Here is a 21362-nt window from a genome sequence, read left to right on the forward strand (position 1 = left end):
TAATCCCAGCACTTTGGGAGGCCAAGAAGCGGGCATCATTTGGGAAAAAAAAAAAATATATATATATATATATATATATATCTTGCCTTGGCCTCCCAAAGTGCTGGGATTATAGGCACATATATATATATATATATAAAATCTGATAGCCCACATCTGTGGTCCCAGCTGCTTGGGAGGCTGACATGGGACAATTGCTTGAGCCCTGGAGGTCGTGGCTGCAGTGAGCTGTGATCAACTGCTGCACTCCAGCCTGGGCAAGAGAGTGAGATTGCATCTAAAAAAAAAAGGCAAGAATATACATCTGTTTTCAGTTTAAAATAAAACATTTAAGTCTGTATATGTTTTTCTTTTTCCTTTTTTTTTTTGAGACAGAGTTTTACTCTGTCGCCCAGGCTGGAGTGCAATGGCCTGATCTCTGCTCACTGCATCCTCCACCTCCCAGGTTCAAGCCATTCTCCTGCCTCAGCCTCCCAAGTGGCTGGGATTACAGGTACCCACCATCATGCCTGGCTAATTTTTATATTTTGGTAGAGGTGGGGGTTTCACCATGTTGGCCAGGTTGGTCTTGAAGTCCTGACCTCAGGTGATATGCTTGCCTTGGCCTCCCAAAGTGCTGGGATTATAGGCATGAGCCATCTCGCCCAGCCTATATATATGTTTTTCTAATTCCTTCTTTAAGTTTTAGTTAATTGACTAAGTACCAGCCTTGATCACGTCGGATTCCTCTGTATCTCTGCCATTTATCTTTCGAGAATTAAAAACACAAAACGAGTAAAAATTCCGAACGGATGGAAATCATTTTTAACCCAGCTTCGTCTCCTGTCCCTTAACATTTGCCAAATTGTATTATGCAAAGTAGGTAGTAGATTTTTGCTCAAATAATTTTCACTTTGGTTCTTAATATAAGACCAAATACTGGCTGGGTGCGGTGGCTCATGCCTGTAGTCCCAGCACTTTGGGAGGCTGAGGTAGGCGGATCACCACCCACTCCTGGTCAGGAGTTCGAGACCAGCCTGTCCAATGTGGTGAAACCCTGTCTCAACTGAAAATACAAAATTAGCCAGGCATGGTGGTGCATACCTGTAATCCGAGCTACCCAGGAGGCTGAGACAGGAGAATAGCTGGAACTCAGGAGGCAGAGGTTGTAGTGAGCCAAGATTGCACCACTGCACTCCAGCCTGGGCAACAGAGTGAGGCTCTGTCTCAAAAAATAAAATAAATAAATAAATAAATAAAAAGACCAAATACTAAATTTTTACTTTTTCCTTGGCAAGCATGTAAATTGTAATTTTACTTACAAGTGACTAAATGTCAAGAAATACAGAAGCACACAGTTGCAATTGTGAGAAATAAGGATTTGGTGTTTCAGTGAGAATGTTTATCATAGAACTAGAATTTGAATTTGACAGGATGATTTCTTTTTTTCTTTTCTTTTCTTTTCTTTTCTTTTTTTTTTTTTTTTTTTGAGACAGAGTCTCTCTCTGTCACCCAGGCTGGAGTGCAGTGGTGCGATCTTTGCTCACTGCAGGCTCCACCTCCTGGGTTCATGCCATTTTCCTGCCTCAGCCTCCCAAGTAGCTGGGACTACAGGTACCCGCCACCACTCCCGGCTAATCTTTTGTATTTTTAGTAAAGACAGGGTTTCACTGTGTTAGCCAGGATGGTCTTGATCTCTTGACCTCGTGATCTGCCCACCTCAGCTTCCCAAAGTGTTGGGATTACAGGCGTGAGCCACCACACCTGACCAACACGATATTTTCACAATTTTATTTCTAGTTATGTAATTTTCTCTATATGGGAAACTACAACTTATACATTACTGACATTTATATTTTTAGTGTAGCTGATTGCTCTAATATAACTGTATTCCCAAGATAGTGTTTATTCTATGTTTATTCTAGAATTATGTTCTGTACATTTGTTCTGGAAATGACAACCATTATGAGTTTTTTAATGCCCAAAGGAGAACATAGTAAGCCCTCTGTATCGTGAGTTCCACATCCGAGGATTTAAGCACCTGTGGATTGAGACTATTCAGAAAGGGCTGGGTGTGGTGTCTCACTCCTATAATCCCAGGACCTTGGGAGGCTGAGGCGAGCAGATTGCCTGAGTTCAGGAGTTCAAGACCAGACTGGACCACATGGCGAGACCCCATCTCTACAAAAAATACAGAAATTAGCCGGGTGTGGTGGTGCGTGCCTGTAGTCCCAGCTACTTGGCGGGGCTAAGGCAGGAGGATCGTTTGAGCCCCAGGAGGTTGAGGCTGCAGTGAGCCGTGTTCTCACCACTGCACTCCAGCAGCCTGGGTGGCAGAGCAAGACCAAGAAGAGCAACACACCGTCTCTTAAAGAAGGAAAGAAAAGAAAATATTCAGGAAAAAAATGGGGTAAATGGATGTTTGTCTGTCCCGACCATGTACAGACTTTTTTCCCTGTCCATAAACAGTAAAGTATAGCAACTATTTATAGAGCCTTTACGCTGTATTGGGTAGTATATGAGTAATCTATAGATGATTTAAAGTATGTAGGGGCATAGACTATATGCGAACACTATGCCATTTTATATCAGGTACTTGAACATCCGTGGATTTTGGTATACTCAGGAGTCCTGGAACCAATACCCCATGCATACTAAGGGATGACTATATATGAACAAAATCATAAGACAGTTATATAACTTTATTTTCCCAGTACAGATAATCTTCTAATGTGTTATAATTTATTAGGAGTATCAAGAAAACTGTTTTGGGTTGGGCGTGTTGGCTCACGCCTATTATCCTAGCTAGCACTTTGGGAGGCCAAGGCAGGAGGATCACTTGAGCTCAGGAGTTTGAGACCAGCCTAGTCAACATAGTGAGACCTCGTCTCTTAAAACAAAAAGTTTTGAATTTTAATTTTTTTTTTTCCTTTGTCAGGAATCAAGGATTTTCTTTTGCTTTGTGGCCGGAGTTTCTTACTGCTTGCTCTTCTTACTTTAATTATTTCTGTGACTACCTCATGGCTTAACTCATTTAAATCTTCCCAAGTTTATCTGAAGGGTAAGTTTATTATTTATGCTACCCTTTTATGCCATTCTACTCAAATTTCTTTCCTTTATTTATTCTAGAAGTTTGCACAGTAAGAACCATTTTACTATTAATTTGTGATGTGTAGTTTCAGGGAGAGTAATCATCACAACTTTAGTCATGATGTTTTTGTGTGTGGTTTTTAAAAATTAGTGATGATGGCTTTGCATGGACTATATCCCAACATTTTTATGAGATATTGTACATTTTTCTCATATATATGTGTTTTTAAGCTATATCATTTCTAAGTTGTTATATGGTAAATTCCCTAATTTTAAATTGTGTGTTTGTATTGCCTAACTGCTGTTTGATACCTACAGTTTATGAGCTGTTCTACAGAGTGAATGTATCTATCATTAACCTTTTTTTTTTTTTTGGAGATGGAGTCTCGCTCTGTCACCAGCTGGAGTGCAGTGGCGCAGTCTTGGCTCACTGCAACCTCCGCCTCCTGGGTTCAAGCGATTCTCCTGTCTCAGCCTCCCGAGTAGCTGGGACTACAGGCATGCACCACCATGCCTAGCTAAATTTTGTATTTTTAGTAGAGATGGGGCTTCACCATGTTTGCCAGGATGGTCTTGATCTCTTGACCTCGTGATCTGCCCGCCTCAGCCTCCCGAAGTTGGGATCACAGGCATGAGACACCACACCCTGCCGATCTACCATTAATCTTGAAAGGCTTTTCATCCTAATTTTTTGTTCCATTCTAGCAGTTTTTACTTAGACACCTTTGTCTTTTATATGTAAATGTTTTTAATTTTAGGAAATCATGCTTGCTTTTGGTTTTTAAATTTGAGACTTGCTTTTGGTTTTTAAATTTGAGACAGTCTCTCGCTCTGTCACCCAGGCTGGAATGCAGTGGCATGATCTTGGCTCACTGCAGCCTCCTCCTCCCAGGCTCAAGTGATCCTCTCGCCTCAGCTTCCCAAGTAGTTGGGACTACAGGTGTGTACCACTGCATCTGGCTAATTTTTGTAGTTTTTGTAGAGGTGGGATTTCGCCATGTTGCCCAGGCTGGTCTCTAGCTCCTGAGCTCAAGTGATCCACCTGCCTCAGTCACCCAAAATGCTGGGATTGCAGGCTTGACCACTTCGCCCAGCCTGTTTCATTTTTGATAAGCAAAAGTTTGTGAGTCCTAGAAGCCTTTTAAAATAAGATTCAGAACAGGTGAATCTTAAAACCAAAAACTACATATTTTCTATGCTACTAGGAAGAAGCTTGTCATTAGTGAATTTGGTACATTGTGTTTTCACTGTTTATTTAAATGTAAGTAAATAAAAGGAAAGTGACCAGTGTTGAATGTATAGCCCTTTCAAATTAACTATGAATAAAACCATAATCCTAAAAGGTTATATTATTCAACCCAAACATAAATGACAGTGTGATATGTTAGGGTCTCCCAACCATAGACTTCAGATTTTTTTTCTTTCTTTTGATAAATTATTTGATTGGTTATACTTCAAATGAGATATTTGGGAAGTAAAAAGCACTTTCATGTTTTGATGTCTTAGAAGAAGAAGAAAAGAATGAGAAAAGACAAAAACTTGTGAGAAAAAAACAACAAGAGGCACAAGGAGAGAAGGTAAGCCAGAATTTTTAGAGACTTTATGCATAGAGAAATACAAAAATCTCTGAGGCAATTAAAAATAAGGTCTGTTGCTTCTGTGTTTGTGCTAAGATTTAAAAAATATATATTGAGGTCAAATTCATGTGACATAAACTTGACCATTTTATGTTACTTGTTTTCGAAATGGAGTCTCACTCTGTCACCTAGGCTGGAAAGCAGTGGTGAGATCTTGGCTCACTGCAATCTCCACCTCCCAGGTTCAAGCGATTCTCCTGCCTCAGCCTCCCAAGTAGCTAGGATTACAGGCATGCACCAGTACACCCAGCTAATTTTTGTATTTTTAGTAGAGATATGGTTTCGCCATATTGGCCAGGCTGGTCTTAAACTCCTGACCTCAGGTGATCTGCCTGCCTTGGCCTCCCAAAATGCTGGGATTACAGGCATGAGTCACTGTGCCCAGCCACAATTGACCAGGCTGTTCAGTGACATTTAGTACATTCACAAGGTTGTACAACTACCACCTCTGTTCCATCTCCCATGAAGAAAACTGTATACTCTTTAAACAGTCACTCCCCACTCTCCCCTCCTCCCATCCTCTGGCAACCACCAATCTGCTTTCTGTTGGTATGAATTTACCTAATGTGGATGAATGATATTCCATTGAATAGATATACCACTTTTTTTTTTTTTTTTTTTGAGACTGGGCCTCTCTTTGTTGCCCAGGCTGGGGTGGAGTGGTACAGCCATAGCTCACTGTCACCTCAAATTCCTGGGTTCATGGGATCCTCCTGCCTCAGCTTCCTGGGTAGCTGGAACTATAGACACACACACACCACCACGTTCAGCTAATTTTTTTAAAATTTTGGGTCAGGCATAGTGGTGCACGCCTGTAATTCCAGCACTTTGGGAGGCTGAGACGGGTGGATCACGAGGTCAAGAGATCAAGACCATCCTGGCCAACATGGTGAAATCCCATCTCTGCTAAAAATACAAAAATTAGCTGGGTGTGGTGGCATGTGCCTGTAGTCCCAGCTACTAGGGATGCTGAGCCAGGAGAATGACTTGAACCCAGGAGGCAGGGGTTGCAGTGAGCCAAGATTGTGACAGTGCACTCCAGCCTGGCGACAGAGTGAGACGCCATTTAAAAAACAAAAAATTTGACCAGGCTTGGTGTTTTCCACCTGTAATCCCAGCACTTTGGCAGGCAGAGGCAGGTGGATCACTTGAGGTGAGGAGTTCGAGACCAGCCTGGCCAACATAATGAAACCCCATCTCTACTAAAAATACAATAATTAGCTGGGCATGGCGATGGGCACCTGTAGTCCCAGCTACTTGGGAGACTGAGGCTGGAGAATCACTTGAACCCAGGAGCCGGAGGTTGCAGTGAGTGGAGTCTGCACCACTGCACTCCATCCTGGGCGACAGAGTGAGACTCCGTCTCAAAACAAAAACAAAACAAAAACGAAGGATGTTGGCTTCCCTCTCCAGATTTAAGACCTGAAATTCTGAAGATGACACTTGGTTTCCCATTTGTGACAAATCCTTGGAGTTACCATACTGGCATTCCATTTGAATCAGGATATGGGATTGTTCCCAGCATGAAAACCACAACCTGGTTGATAGTTTCATAATCAGGCAGGTCAAAAACCAATGTCTGTCCAGCTTGCTATCTACCTGTCGGCACGAGCCTGCCCGCAACCAAGCAGCCAAACAGGGTGGCAGTGGCTCTGTTCAGCCAGCAGGGCTCTTACTTGGTTCTTATTTACAGCTTTATAGATAGCGTACATTTTAAGGAACATTAATGTATAGTAACAACGCCTAATTTGTTGTTTTGAACAGGCCAGCAGATACATAGAGAACGTTTTAAAACCTCACCGGGAAATGAAATTGAGAAAACTGGAGGAGCGCTTTTATCAAATGACGGGTGAAGCCTGGAAATTAAGCAGTGGTCACAAACTTGGGGTTGGAAAATATTCTCATTTTATATTTTGAATCCTCTTACTGTGTTTCCTGTTACATGATTGATTTGTAATTGAAACTGATGTTAGTCTGTTTTTAGATTTTATTGATAATGATTGTATATCATTTTTTGTTCAGCATACTTGTTTATCGCATGGTTAAGGGGTTGGTCTTTGTTTTTAAAAGACAGGGTCTCTCGCTGTTGCCCAGGCTGGGGTGCAGTGGCATGATCGGAGCTCACTGCAGCCTCAAACTCCAGGGCTCAAAGGATCCTCCTGCCTCAGCTTCTTAAGTTGCTAGGACTACAGGTGCACCCTACCATGGACTGCACCTGGCTGGTGAAGTATTTTTTGGTGCCTAAAGAGCATATAACTTGGTTCCTTAAAAAGCTGTTGTGGTGGCTCACGCCTGTAATCCCAGCAATTTGGGAGGACAAGGCAGGCAGATTGCTTGAGACCAGGAGTTTGAGACCAGCCTGGGCAACATAGGAAGACCCTGTCTCTAAAAAAAAAAAAAAAAAATTAAAAATTAGCCAGACGTGATAGTGTGTGGCTATAGTTTCAGCTACTTGGGAGGTTGAGGCAGGAGGATCACTTGAGCCCAGGAGGTGAAAAGGCTGCAGTGAGCTGTGACCACCACTGCACTCCAGCCTGGGAGACAGAGCAAGACCCTTTCTCCAAAACACAAACAAACAAACAAAAACTGTGACATAAGATAGTCTTTAAAACTGTTGAATAAATTGCTGTTGTCTTATACGAGGGCAAGAACATTCTGATTTTTCCTCAAGTCAAGATCTCCAAGGTATTAAGCTCATGTTATATATGTTATTATATATTCTGATTTTTAAGTCAAATTAAACTTTGGTTATGTTTTCCTTCAGCATTGAATATGAATTTTGTCAGTTTCTACAGAAGTTTACAATTTTAAGTTTTCTTTTTTTTTTTTTTGAGGTGGAGTCTCGCTCTGTTGCCCAAGCTGGAGTGCAGTGGCGCCATCTCAGCTGACTGCAACCTCTGCCTCTCAGGTTCAAGGGATTCTTCTGCCTCAGCTAATTTTTGTTTTTGAGACAGAGTCTCACTCCATCACCCAGGCTAGAGTGCAGTGGCGTGATGTCGGCTCACTGCAACCTCCGCCTCCTAGGCTCAAGCGATTTTCCTGCCTCAGTCTCCTGAGTAGCTGGGATTACAGGTGCCTGCTACCATGCCTGGCTAATTTTTATATATTTTTTTTAGTAGAGGTGGGGTTTCACCATGTTGACCAGGCTGGTCTCAAACTCCTGACCTCCAGTGATCTGCCCACCTCGGCGTCCTGAAATTCTGGGATTACAGGTATGAGCCACCACACCCGGCCAATTTCTGTATTTTTTTAGTAGAGATGGCATTTCACTGTGTTAGCCAGGCTGGTCTTGAACTCCTGACTTCAGGTGATCTGCCCTCCTTAGTCTCTCAAAGTGCTGGGATTACAGGTGTGAGCCACAGCACCCTGCTCAAGCCTCGTGTTTTCTTGTTGACAGAGATAATGCTTTTATTTTTTGGGTCTCATAATGGCTTGCTAATATTTTTCTGCTGACATGCCATCAGGGTAAAAAAAAAAGAAAAAGGAAAAACAATTGTGAATATAATAAAGTTGATAGAAAACATCTCTTTAGAAATTGTCTGTTGTGTTTGACCAGGGTGATGAAGGTACAAGTCAGACATCTTTTGAAACATCAAATAGAGAAGCAGCAAAGAGCCAGAACTTGCCTAAACCTTTAACTGAATATCCATCTCCTGCTGTACAGCCCACATGCAAGGAGGTAAAGTACTTCATGCCTGTCATTGAATTGTGTTTGTGTGCAGTAGGAGGATCAAACTCTGGGTGAGGTGGTGTACTGGGTGAAGATCAGGACTGGCCTTTTATCCAGATGGTGTCTTCCCACTACCTTACAAAGCGATCACCTTTATTAAGAATAGGCTGGGCGCCGTGGCTGATACCTGTAATCCCAACACTTTGGGAGGGTTGAGGCCAGGAGTTTGAGCCCAGCCTGGCCAACATGGTGAAACCCCATCTCTATTTAAAAAAAAAAAAAAAGATTTTTCCTTGTTCAATATTAATATTAATGCTCTGAATCCAACTTGGAAGCAATAAAGACAAATGCTAATAGGTTTAGAAAATACTCAATTATTGACCGGACATGGTGGCTTTACGCCTGTAATCCCAGCACTTTGGGATGCCAAGGCAGGCAGATCAGCTGAGGTCAGGAGTTCAAGATCAGCCTGGCCAACATGGTAAAACCCCATCTCTACTAAAAATACAAAAATATTAGCTGGGTGTGGTAGCAGGCGCCTGTAATCCCAGCTACTGAGGAGGCCGAGACAGGAGAATTGCTTGAACCCAGGAGGTGGAGGTTGCAGTGAGCCAAGATTGCACCATTGCACTCCAGCCTGGATGACAATAGTGAAACTCTGTCTCAAAAAAAAAAAAGGGCTGGGCGTGGTGGCTCATGCCTGTAATCCCAGCAGTTTGGGAGGCCGATGTGGGTGGATCACGAGGTCACGAGTTCAAGACCAGCCAGGCCAAGATGGTAAAACCCCGTCTCTACTAAAAATACAAAAATTAGTGGCAGGCACCTGTAATCCCAGCTACTTGGGAGGCTGAAGCAGGAGACTCTCTTGAACCCAGGGGAGGGGAGGTTGCAGTGAGCCTAGATCACACCACTGCACTCCAGCCTGGGCGATAGAGTGAGACTGTGTCTCAGAAAAAAAAAAAAAAAAATCAAAATTTTTTTTTTTTTTTTTTTTTTGAGACAGAGTCTCGCTCTGTTGCCCAGACTGGAGTGCAGTGGCGAGATCTCAGCTCACTGCAAGCTCCGCCTCCTGGGTTCACACCATTCTCCTGCCTCAGCCTCCTGAGTAGCTGGGACTACAGGCACCTGCCACTGCACCAGGCTAATTTTTTTGTATTTTTAGTAGAGACGGGGTTTCACCGTGTTAGCCAGGATGGTCTCCATCTCCTGACCTCATGATCCTCCCACCTTGGCCTCCCAAAGTGCTGGGATTACAGGTGTGAGCCACTGTGCCCGGCCAAAAATACTCAATTCTTTTTAAGGAATTTGATTATGTAAAAATGAAAAATATAATGCTTACGAAGGGAAGCGTTCCTGTTGACTTAAGACATTATCAAGCCCTGTCTTGTGAGTGGCTAATAGCTGTCATTAACATGAGTGTATAATTTTCCTTATCGGCCCTTCTAGGGAATAGATTAGCAATCAGTCACTTTGGGTTAGTGCCCAGGTTTATTATACATGTTTTTCATTCAAATCTTCAATCCCTAACGTAATTCCGATTGGAGCTGGAAAAGATTGGAAATAAGAAATCTGTTTTTACTGGCCCTTAGGGAAAGCTGGGAGGCTGTCTATTCCCTGAAAATAGTTTCTAAGATACTGCTTCTCAATCTGAGCTTTCCTGGTCCCATAGTGGAGATTAAGCAGAGGAATCAGATTATTGAACTATCACTGACATTTGAAAAAGGTCAATACGAACTAAACGGACTGATTAAAAACTCATGTTTGTGTTTTGTTAATAACACTATCTTATTGCTGATGGCAGATTTTACTTGACAGTCACATATCCTTTTGATACCAAAGGAAAACAAATGAGTTATTTAGTAAATGCAAGTAAGGTTAGATTACATGTTATAAAATACATTCTGTGGTATTAATCAATAAAGAGAGTTCCTGGAGATGAAGTCATTGGTAACAAATGTTTTAATGAAAGAAAATGGTCTAAATATCTGGATTATTTTATTTTTATTTTTTTGAGACAGAGCCTCACTCTATCACCCAGGCTGGAGTGCAGTGGCACAGTCATGGCTCACTGCAGTCTCTGCCTCCTGGGTTCAAGAGATTCTCGTGCCTCAACCTCCTAAGTAGCTAGGATTACAGGCATGCACCAGCACGCCTGGCTAATTTTTGTATTTTTAGTAGAGATGGGGTATCACCATGTTGACCAGGCTGGTCTTGAACTCCCGACCTCAGGTGATCTGCCTGCCTCAGCCCCCGAAAGTGCTGGGATTACAGGCGTGAGCCACCACACCCAACCCAGTATCTGGATTCTTAATAGATTGATGGAAATAGGGAAACATGAGTAAATGACAGAAGCAACCAAAGTAAATGGTTTCTGGCAGTCACCTGGGAGTGTGAGTGACAGTAAGTGCATATTCATGTTAAAATTTGTTATGGGCCGGGCGCGGTGGCTCACACCTGTAATCCCAGCACTTTGGGAGGCTGAGAGGGGTGGATCACAAAGTTAGGAGATCAAGACCATCCTGGCTAACTCGGTGAAACCCTGTCTGTACTAAAAAATACAAAGAGGCCGGGCGCGGTGGCTCAAGCCTGTAATCCCAGCACTTTGGGAGGCCGAGACGGGTGGATCACGAGATCGAGACCATCCTGGTGAACATGGTGAAACCCCGTCTCTACTAAAAAATACAAAAAACTAGCCGGGCGAGGTGGCGGCGCCTGTAGTCCCAGCTACTCGGGAGGCTGAGGCAGGAGAATGGCGTGAACCCGGGAGGCGGAGCTTGCAGTGAGCTGAGATCCGGCCACTGCAACTCCAGCCCGGGAGACAGAGCGAGACTCCGTCTCAAAAAAAAAAAATAAAAATAAAAATAAAAATAAAAATAAAAAATACAAAGAATAAGCCTGGCATGGTGTGGGGTGCCTGTAGTCCCAGCTACTTGGGAGGCTGAGACAGGAGAATGGTGTGAACCCGGGAGGTGAAGCTTGCAGTGAGCTGAGTTCGCGCCACTGCACTCCAGCCTGGGCGACAGGGCGAGACTCCGTCTCAGAAAAAAAATAAGTAAATAAAATAAAATAAAATAAAATGTGTGTATGTTTGAAGCAAAATAATTTTGGGGTCTAATTTTTTTTTTTTTTTTTTTTTAAAAGACGGAGGCTTGCTCTGTCACCCAGGCCGGAATGCAGTGACACAACCTCAGCTCATTGCAACCTCTGCTTCCTGGGTTCCAAGTGATTTTCCTGCCTCAGCCTCCTGAGTAGCTGGGATTATGGGCACCTGCCATCATGCCTGGATAATTTCTGTATTTTTGTAGAGATGGGGTTTCACCATGTTCGCTACGCTGATCATGAACTCTTGACCTCAAGTGATCCACCCGCCTCGGCCTCCCAATGTGTTGGGATCACAGGCGTGAGCCATTGTGCCTGGCTGATTCATGTTAATATTTATCCTGTTTTTATGTAAATGTATGTGTATATGCATACACATCATGTTTTTTGTGTGTGTTTTTTTTAAAGTGACAGTCTTGCTTTGTTGCAATGGTTAGCCTTGAACTTCTGAGCTCAAGTGATCCTCCTGCCTCAGCCTCCTGAGTTGCTGGGATTCCAGACATGAGCCACTGTATCTGGCTGTTTTTAAAAAAATAGTACATTTTTATATATTAGTAATATTTTGGAACATAATAGAAGCAAAATCCTTTAAATATGTATAGCTTGGGAGCTATTATCTCAAATGCTATTTTTATGATTAATTTTAGCACACTTGCCCAAAAATGTTTATTAATTGAGCTATTTGCATTATAAACTTTTTATAGATGTGTAAAGATTTAAGTAAGCTTAGATGTGTGTCTAAACCCTGTATTGAGAGGAACTCTGCTCGCTGACACTTTTGTTTGCTTCTTGAAAATGTTTACATTCCTCTTACCAATCCTTTCCTTTAGATTCCTGATTTACCTGAAGAACCCTCTCAAACAGCAGCAGAAGTAAGTCTGTTATTCTCTTTGAAAAGTAAACTTATTTTCTATTTTCTTTGCTTAACATCCATTAAATATGTCTTATCTAAGCTTGGGTTTAGAAAGATATGATAGCGTAAGTGTTCACGTGATTATACTGTAACTAGGTCTGTTTCAGAACATAGAGACAGGGTCTCACTATGTTGCCTAGGCTGGCCTTGAACTCCTGGGCTCAAGTGATCCCCCTGCCTCCGCCTCCTAGTTAGTCAGTCTTATTTGGAATGCAGTGTAATATCAAATTCCTCCGCATGAGTCCCATTTTGCAAGCCTGCTGTGTGCTGAGTTGTCTTTTTTTTTTTGAGATGAAGTCTCGCTCTTGTCACTCAGGCTGGAGTGCAATGACATGATCTCAATTCACTGCAACCTCCGCTTCCCGAGTTCAAGCGATTCCCCTGCCTCAGCCTCCCAAGTAACTGCCACCACACCGGGCTAGTTTTTGTATTTTTAGTAGAGATGGGGTTTTACCAATTTGGCCAGGCTGGCCTGGAACTCCTGACCTCAGGTGATCTGCCTGTCTTGACCTCCCAAAGTGGTGGGATTACACCCACCTACTGCCTCAGGCATAGGATACACGTGGGCTTTTCCAGAAGTTTAGGTCAGATAATGCATGGCTTACTAAAACAGAATCAAAATAGGCATATGTCCCAGCACTTTGGGAGGCCAAGAGGGGAGGATTACTTCAGCTTAGGAATTCAAGACCAGCCTGGGCAACATAGTGAGACCCTGTCACTACAAAAAGGAAAAAAAACTAGGCAAATGACTTGAAATTGCAGTTCTCCTTTTCAAAGGAGAAAATGAAGAGGGCAACTACGTTGTAAGATGTTTTAATTTAGGAGTGGTTTGCCGTTGGGGGCTGGGCTAGGACTGATCCCCAGCTGTGTCAAGCTGCCTTCTTCCCAGTTGCTGAGTGGTGCCCTCCTGTCACTGGCCACCCTGCTTATAGACACTTCCTCATGTATGGGGAGCACACACCTGTCTTGAAAGCCATTAAGTCATTTGGGCAGTAAATCCAGGAGAAGCCACTTCTTGGGGCTCGGCAACAGCTATACTCCTTGGAAACCTTTTTTTTTTTTTTTTTTTTTGAGACAGGCTTTTGCTCTGTCTCATAGGCTGGAGTGCAGTGGCATGATCATAGCTCACTGCATTTTCAACCTCTCAGGCTCAAGTAATCCTCCTACCTTAGCGTCCCAAGTAACTAGGACTGCAGGCACATGCCACCAGGCCTGGCTAATTTTTAAATTAAAAAAATTTTTTTTGGGCCGGGCGCGGTGGCTCAAGCCTGTAATCCCAGCACTTTGGGAGGCCGAGACGGGCGGATCACGAGGTCAGGAGATCGAGACCATCCTGGCTAACCCGGTGAAACCCCGTCTCTACTAAAAAATACAAAAAACTAGCCGGGCGAGGTGGCGGGCGCCTGTAGTCCCAGCTACTCGGGAGGCTGAGGCAGGAGAATGGCGTAAACCCGGGAGGCGGAGCTTGCAGTGAGCTGAGATCCAGCCACTTGCACTCCAGCCTGGGTGTCAGAGCGAGACTCCGTCTCAAAAAAAAAAAAAAAAAAGAAAAAAAATTTTTTTGGTAAAGATTGGGTCTCACTGTGTTGCTCAGGCTGCTCCAACTCCTGGTCTCACGTGATCCTCTCACCTTGGCCTCCCCAGGTGGTGGGATTATAGGTGTGAGTCACTGTGCCTGATGGGAAAGCTTTTTTTTTTTTTTTTTGAGACCAAGTCTCACTGTGTTGCTCAAGCTGGAGTGCAATGGCACGATCTTGGCTCACTGAAACCTCTGCTTCCCGGGTTCAAGCCATTCTCCTGCCTCAGCCTCCTGAGTAGCTGGGACCACAGGTGTGTGCCACAACGCCTGGCTAATATTTGTATTTTTAGGAGAGATGGGGTTTCACCATGTTGGCCAGGCTGGTCTCGAACTCCTGACCTCAAGTGATCTGCCCACCTCGGCCTCCCAGAGTGCTGGGATTACAGCCTGAGCCACTGCACCTGGCCTGTTGGAAATATTTTCTAACATAGCTTTCCTGAGAGGGAGGGGTGCTGCTCTAAAACCACCACTTATGCATAATATGATACCCACATAACTCCCAGCACAGTTTAATGATCATGTTAGTCATAAAGGGTTTCTTGACAGTTGAAAAATAAACACTAATTTGTCATCTTCTCATTTTATAATGTCTTTTTTTTTTTTTTTTTTTTAAAAACAGTCTTGCTCTGTCATCCAGGCTGGGGTGTAGTGGCATGATCACAGCTAACTGCTGTCTCAGATTCCCTGGGCTCAGGCAATTCTCCCACTTCAACCTCCCAAGTAGCTGGGACTAGAGGAGTGCACCACCACGTCTAGCTAATTTTTCTATTTTTTGTGGCAGGGGAGTGTCTCAAACTCCGGGCCTCAAGTGGTCCGCCTGTCTCAGCCTCCCAAAGTCCTGGGATTATAGGCGTGAGCCACCACCATGCCCTACCTATGTCTTTTAATAATTAGCAAAGCAGCATCTAAGTCCTTTTTAGCTGCTTAGCTGTTTTACAGAATGAAAGGAATTGCAAAGAGCAATGGATCGGAGTTCTTATGTGAATCTTTCTTCCTCAGGTAGTTACTGTTGCTCTCCGATGTCCCAGTGGGAATGTCCTGAGGAGAAGGTTTTTGAAGTCCTGCAGCTCACAGGTAAGTGAAGGAATTCGCATTTTGAGAAATATTTTTGTTGAATTTGGCAGTAGTTTATTCACATGCCTTTGGGAAGGTGTGATCACACTGTCATCCTGCACCTCCCATCAGGTATGGATAAAGGACATTTCCAGGTACTCCACAATGCAGAAATTTAGCTAACTAGGCATGCATGCCGGATGTCTCTGAATTGTGATCTCTGCATTCACATTTTACTTATTCTTTCCCTTTGGTGTATTTTTCCTTTGTTGTTTGCTTTCATTACATTTTAATAATTTGATGGGCAAGATGCTTTTAAATCCTTAGGAAGTAGCCACTATTAACTTTAGACTTTTTTTTTCTTTTAAAAACAGTACTGTGGGCTGGGTGCAGTGGCTCACGTCTATAATCCCAACACTTTGGGAGGCCAAGGTGGGCAGATCACTTGAGGTCAGGAGTTCGAGACCAGCCTGGCCAACATGGTGAAACCCCATCTCTACTAAAAATATGAAAATTAACCGAGCATGGTGGCGGACTCCTGTAATCCCCACTACTTGGGAGGCTGAGGCAGGAGAATCACTCGAACCTGGGAGGCAGAGGTTTTAATGAGCTGAGATCGTGCCACCGCACTCCAGCCTGGGTGACAGAGCAAAATTCTGTCTCAAAAATAATAAATAGGCCGGGCGCGGTGGCTCAAGCCTGTAATCCCAGCACTTTGGGAGGCCGAGATGGGCGGATCACGAGGTCAGGAGATCGAGACCATCCTGGCTAACACGGTGAAACCCCGTCTCTACTAAGAAATACAAAAAATAGCCGGGCGAGGTGGCGGGCGCCTGTAGTCCCAGCTACTCGGGAGGCTGAGGCCGGAGAATGGCGTGAACCCGGGAGGCGGAGCTTGCAGTGAGCTGAGATCCGGCCACTGCACTCCAGCCTGGGCTACACAGAGCGAGACTCCGTCTCAAAAAAAAAAAAAAAAAAAATAATAATAAATAATAAAAAAGAATACTGTGGTTGTTAGTGATAATTTGGAAAATATGGAAAAGTAGAGTGAAAAAAATTTGATCTGTAGTCTCATGCCAAAACCAGTTACTAACATTTTGGTATATTTCCATCTCTAATTACATTTAAACATAAAATTATGTGTGCATTAAAAATATATGTAAATAATTTTCCGTCCTGTTTGTTGTATTTAACCTTGAATGACAAGAATGCTATAAACCGTAATGGAAAATACTGGATTTGACTACATAAAAAATCCGGCCAGGTACGGTGGCTCACGCCTGTAATCCCAGCACTTTGGGAGGCCAAGGCGGGCGGATCATGAGGTCAGGAGATGAAGATCATCCTAACATGGTGAAACCTCGTCTCTACTAAAAATACAAAAAAATTAGCCAGGTGTGGTGGTGGGCACCTGTAGTCCCAGCTACTCGGGAGGCTGAGGCAGGAGAATGGCGTGAACCCAGGAGGCGGAGCTTGCAGTGAGCTGAGATCGCTCAAAAAAAAATTTAAAATTCAGTAAAGAAACTATTCATAAAGTTTAGTGTGTTTTTTTTTTTTTTTTGGAGACAGAATCTTGCCCTGTCACCCAGGCTGGAATGGAGTGGTGCCATCACAGCTCACTGCAACCTCCATCTCCCGGCCTCAAGTAATTCTTGTGCCTCAGCCTCCTAAGTAGCTGGGACCAGAGGCACGTACCACTGTTCCTGGCTAATTTTTGTATTTTTAGTAGAGACAGGGTTTTGCCATGTTGGCCAGGCTGGTCTTAAACTCCTGGGCTCAAGTGATCTGCCCACCTTGGCCTCCCCAAGTGTTGGGATTATAGGCGTGAGCCACCACAACCAGCCCATTTTACTATTTATGTGTGACAGTCATTTTTTATAAGGAGCTTAAATCAAGGAAAAGATAAACACCTCAGTAGACTGACAGGGAAAGAAACATATGAATATCATGTTTCCTAAAGAAGACTCAGTGACAGATAAATATATGAAAAAAATGTTTGGCCTCACACAGAATCAATGAAGTACAAATAAAATGAAACCGTATTTTCTACCTAACTGGACTGTCAAAGATTAAAAAGAAATAGTACCCAGATTGGAAAACAGGGATTCTTAAAACTTTAATAGTTTTTTGGCCAGGTACTGTGGTTCACACCTGTAATCCCAACACTTTGGGAGGCTTAGGCAAGCAGATCACGCGGTCAAGAGATCGAGACCATCCTCGCCAACATGGTGAAACCTTGTTTCTACTAAAAATACAAAAATTAGCCAGGCATGGTGGTGGGCGCCTGTAGTCCCAGCTACTCAGGAGGCTGAGGCAGGAAAATTGCTTGAACCCGGGAGGCGGAGGTTGCAGTGACCTGAGATTGTGCCACTGCCCTCTAGTCTGGGAGACAGAGCAAGACTGTCTCAAAAAACAACAAAACAGAAAACCTTTAATATTTTTTATATTTTAAAAATAGAACAGGGTCTCACTATGCTGACCAGGTCAATCTTGAACTCCTGGGCTCAAATAATTCTCCTGCCTCGTCCTTTCAAAGTGCTGGGATTACAGGTGTGAGCCACTGTGTCTGGCCATCATAACTTGTTAATGTGAATGTAAATAGGATCAGTGTTCCTGACAGATAATTTACAATTGTTTTTGTTTATTTTTGTGAGATTGGTTCTCACTCTGTCACCAAAGCTGAAGCACAGTGGTACAATCACAGCTCACTGAAACCTTGATCTTCCCGGGCTCAGGTGATCCTTGCACCTCAGCCTCCTGAGTAGCTGGGATTATAGGCACGCACCACCAGGCCTGGCTAATTTTTGTATTTTTTTGTAGAGACTGGGTTTCGCCATGTTACCCAGGCTGGTCTCAAACTTCTGTGCCATTACATGTTTGGAAAAAAATGTATACATACATATGTGTGTGTGTGTGTATGTGTGTGTGTATATATATAGTTTTGAGACAGAGTCTTGCTCTGTCACCCAGGCTGGAGTGCGGTGGCGGGATCTCAGCTCACTGCAACCTCCGCCTCCTGGGTTCAAATTATTCTCCCTCCCCAGCCTCCTGAGGGCCTGGGATTACAGGTGCCCACCACCACGCCTAGGCTAATTTTTGGCTGGGCACAGTGGCTTATGGCCGTAATCTCAGCACTTCGGGAGGCGCAGGCAGATCACTTGAGGTCAGGAGTTCAAGACCAGCCTGGCCAACATGGTGGAACCCCATCTCTACCAAAAATACAAAAATTAGCTGGGCATGGTGCCAGGCGCCTGTATAATCCAAGCTACTCTGGAGGCTGAGGCAGGAGAATCGCTTAAACCCAGGAGGTGGAGGTTTCAGTGAGCCGAGATCGTGCCATTGCACTCCAGCCTGGGTGACAGAGCAAGACTCCCATGTCAAAAAAAAAAAAAATATTCCTACCTCAAAACTCATAGCAAGCTATTTTCCTTTAAGCTCTAGAAAGTTTCTTTGAAAGGTGTGAAAATTCTGTCTCATGACTCCTAGGGATATGATTTTACATTGACAAAATTATAAAATGTTATGGTGGTCTAAAGGGACACGGTGTGTAAAGTATTTGATAATGACTAAGCCAAGCTTTTTATCTTCTAGGTCTTACTTGACTGGATGATGAGAATTGGGTACCACACATCTCTATACAGCCTTTCTACTTCCTTTCCCAGACGGCCTCTGGCAGTGGAGGGGGGCCAGTCGCTGGAGGACGTAGGAATAACTGTGGACACTGTGCTCATCCTGGAAGAGAAGGAGCAGACCAACTAGGAAAGAAGTTTGAGACCAGCCTGGGTAACATGGCGAAACCCAGTCTCTACATGCTCCCTGTTCTGCTTGAAGTCAGCTATGCCATCACCTCCTGGCACAATAAAGGCTTCACATTAAAACCACACCATACCTTGATTGAGCTCATGGCAGTAAACATTGAACATTGATATCCATGGGAATAGGATTAGAAAAGGATTGCTTTCTGCATATAATAATCTGTGGACTGTGCCATTTTACAATGTACCAAATGAGAACAAGGTAAAAATGTATGCAGTAAGGCACTCCGTAATTGCTATTTTTTCCCAGCTGACATGATTTCTCAGTGTTAGAAAACAAACCCATAGAACTTTGCTTTCTGCCTCTTCAATCTGTCTTACCACACAATATTTCATGATTCAGTCAAATTCTTCAAAGTCTTATAAGCAGGAGTGTTTATTCTGCTGTATTTCTGTGAAATTGAAAACTTGGAAGAAGCTTCAAAGCTCTTGGAGGCTTTAAAGTTCTTTCTGATGGGTATGCATTACAGTTGACTTAACTAATGTTTGCGATTTATATAATTTTGACTTGTATTAAATGTTACATTTACAAAGTTCCAAATGAATCAGTATTTTGAAAAATAAAACTATGAAAGCATTAAAATATAGGTGAATTTTAAAAAATGTATCTGATCATTTCCCTCTCCTGCTTATAAGGTTATAATGATAAAGTCATGCACTGTTCAGACTCCAAGTGTGGTTATAAAAGGCTTTTAACTTTGTTTTACTCACTCCTTTTTTCTTTTCTCATGCTCTGTTTTAAAAGTCTGCTCAGGCCTGGTGTGGTGGCTCATGCCTGTAATCCCAGCACTTTGAGAGGCTGAGGCGGGCGGATCATGAGGTCAAGAGATCGAGACCAGGCTGGGCACAGTGGCTCATGCCCATTATCCCAGCACTTTGGGAGGCCAAGGCAGGTGCATCACGAGGTCAGGAGTTCAACACCAGCCTGGCCAAGATGGTGAAACCCCATCTCTACTAAAAATACAAAATTTAGCCAGGTGCAGTGGCAGGTGCCTGTAATTCCCAAGTACTCGGGAGGCTGAGGCAGGAGAATCGCTTGAATCTGGCCAGCAGATGTTTCAGTGAGCTTAGATCATGGCACTGCACTCCAGACTGGGTGACAGAGTGAGACTGTGTCTCAAAAAAAAAAAAAAAAAAAAAAAAAAAAAAGAGTTGAAGACCAGCCTGACTAACATGGTAAAACCCCATCTCTACTAAAAGTACAAAAATTGGCTGGGCGTGGTGGCTCACGCCTGTAATCCCAGCACTTTGGGAGGCCGAGGCGGGCGGATCACGAGGTCAGGAGATGGAGAGCATCCTGGCTAACACGGTGAAACCCCGTCTCTACTAAAAATACAAAAAATTAGCTGAGTGTGGTGGCGGGTGCCTGTAGTCCCAGCTACTCAGGAGGCTGAGGCAGGAGAATGGCATGAACCTGGGAGGCGGAGCTTGCAGTGAGCTGAGATCACACCACTGTACTCCAGCCTGGATGACAGAGCAAGACTCCGTCTAAAAAAAAAAAAAAAAATTAGCTGAGAGTGGTGTTGTGCACCTGTAATCCCAGCTACTCAGGACGCTGAGGCAGGAGAATCGCTTAAACCCAGGAGGTGGAGGTTGCATTGAGCCTAGATCACGCCACTGCACTCCAGCCTGGCGACAACTCGAGACTCCATCTGAAAAACAAAACAAAAAAATCTGCTCATCTGACTCTCTTGGGCATTCCCTTTATCCCCTTCTGTAGAATTTGGCACACTGTATTATAGCTGTGTTTTGTTTTCTCAAATAGGCACTTCCTCAAAGGCAAGGACTGTGTTTTTTTGCCCTCAGAAGTACCTACTGTGTGTTAGATACTTAATACTTCTTTGAAAATAAATAGTAAGTTGTCTCAACCTTAAATTTGGGGTGGGAGGGCAGGTTGGTTCTAGAATACCTCACATTGAAAAAAATGAGGCCAGGCGCGGTGGCTCATGCCTGTAATCCCAGCACTTTGGGAGGGCAAGATGGGCAGATTGCTTGAGCCCAGGAGTTCAAGACCAGCCTGGGCAACATGGTGAAGCCCTGTCTCTACAAAGAATACAAAATACAAAAATTACAGAATACAAAAATTAGCCAGGCATGGTGGCACGTGCCTGTAGTCCCACCTACTAGGGAGGCTGAGGTGGGAGGATCACTTGAGTCTCAAAAAAAAAAAGTGGTAGTACATCACTTCTGAGATTAGATTATAATAGACTACGGCTGTCCTGGTGGTCTCTCTTGGGTCCCTCGCTCTGGGGGGAGGGGAAGAAGTCCTGTTGTGAGTGACCCCATGGAGAGGCCCACACAGCAAGGAACTGAAGCTTCCTGCCCACAGCAATGAGAGAAAGCTTAGAGGTGGCCCTCAGGTCCCAGCCAAGTCTTCAGAGCTGGCTGCTCTGGCCAACAGCTTGAGTATAACTGCATGCAAGCGTCAAGCCGGAACCACCGGACTAGGATGCTCCGAGATTCTGAGATCTGAGGATTTGTGAGGCAGCTAAGTTTTGAGTTCATTTGTAATGTATGGAGCAATATA

The 21362-nt window shown here is 43.8% G+C and overlaps 1 protein-coding gene across 3 annotated transcripts in view; it reads left to right on the forward strand.

Annotated features, from left to right (window-relative positions):
- The window catches only part of UBXN8 (UBX domain protein 8), a 27744-nt gene extending 8312 nt beyond the window's left edge, over positions 1-19432 (forward strand). The window contains exons 2-8 of one of the 3 annotated variants that reach the window (XM_025394386.1): positions 2918-3040; positions 4576-4646; positions 6471-6593; positions 8263-8385; positions 12306-12347; positions 14967-15041; positions 18612-19432. In XM_025394386.1, coding sequence (XP_025250171.1) covers positions 2918-3040; positions 4576-4646; positions 6471-6593; positions 8263-8385; positions 12306-12347; positions 14967-15041; positions 18612-18779 — 725 coding nt within the window. In that variant the 3' untranslated portion in view covers positions 18780-19432. The remainder of the gene's footprint in view (positions 1-2917; positions 3041-4575; positions 4647-6470; positions 6594-8262; positions 8386-12305; positions 12348-14966; positions 15042-18611) is intronic. The other 2 variants (XM_025394387.1, XM_025394388.1) reach the window with 2 other exon arrangements.
- Positions 19433-21362: the final 1930 nt, after the last annotated feature.

This window comes from Theropithecus gelada, chromosome 8 (genome assembly GCF_003255815.1).
Source record: "Theropithecus gelada isolate Dixy chromosome 8, Tgel_1.0, whole genome shotgun sequence".
In the NCBI taxonomy this organism is placed as follows: Eukaryota; Metazoa; Chordata; class Mammalia; order Primates; family Cercopithecidae; genus Theropithecus; species Theropithecus gelada.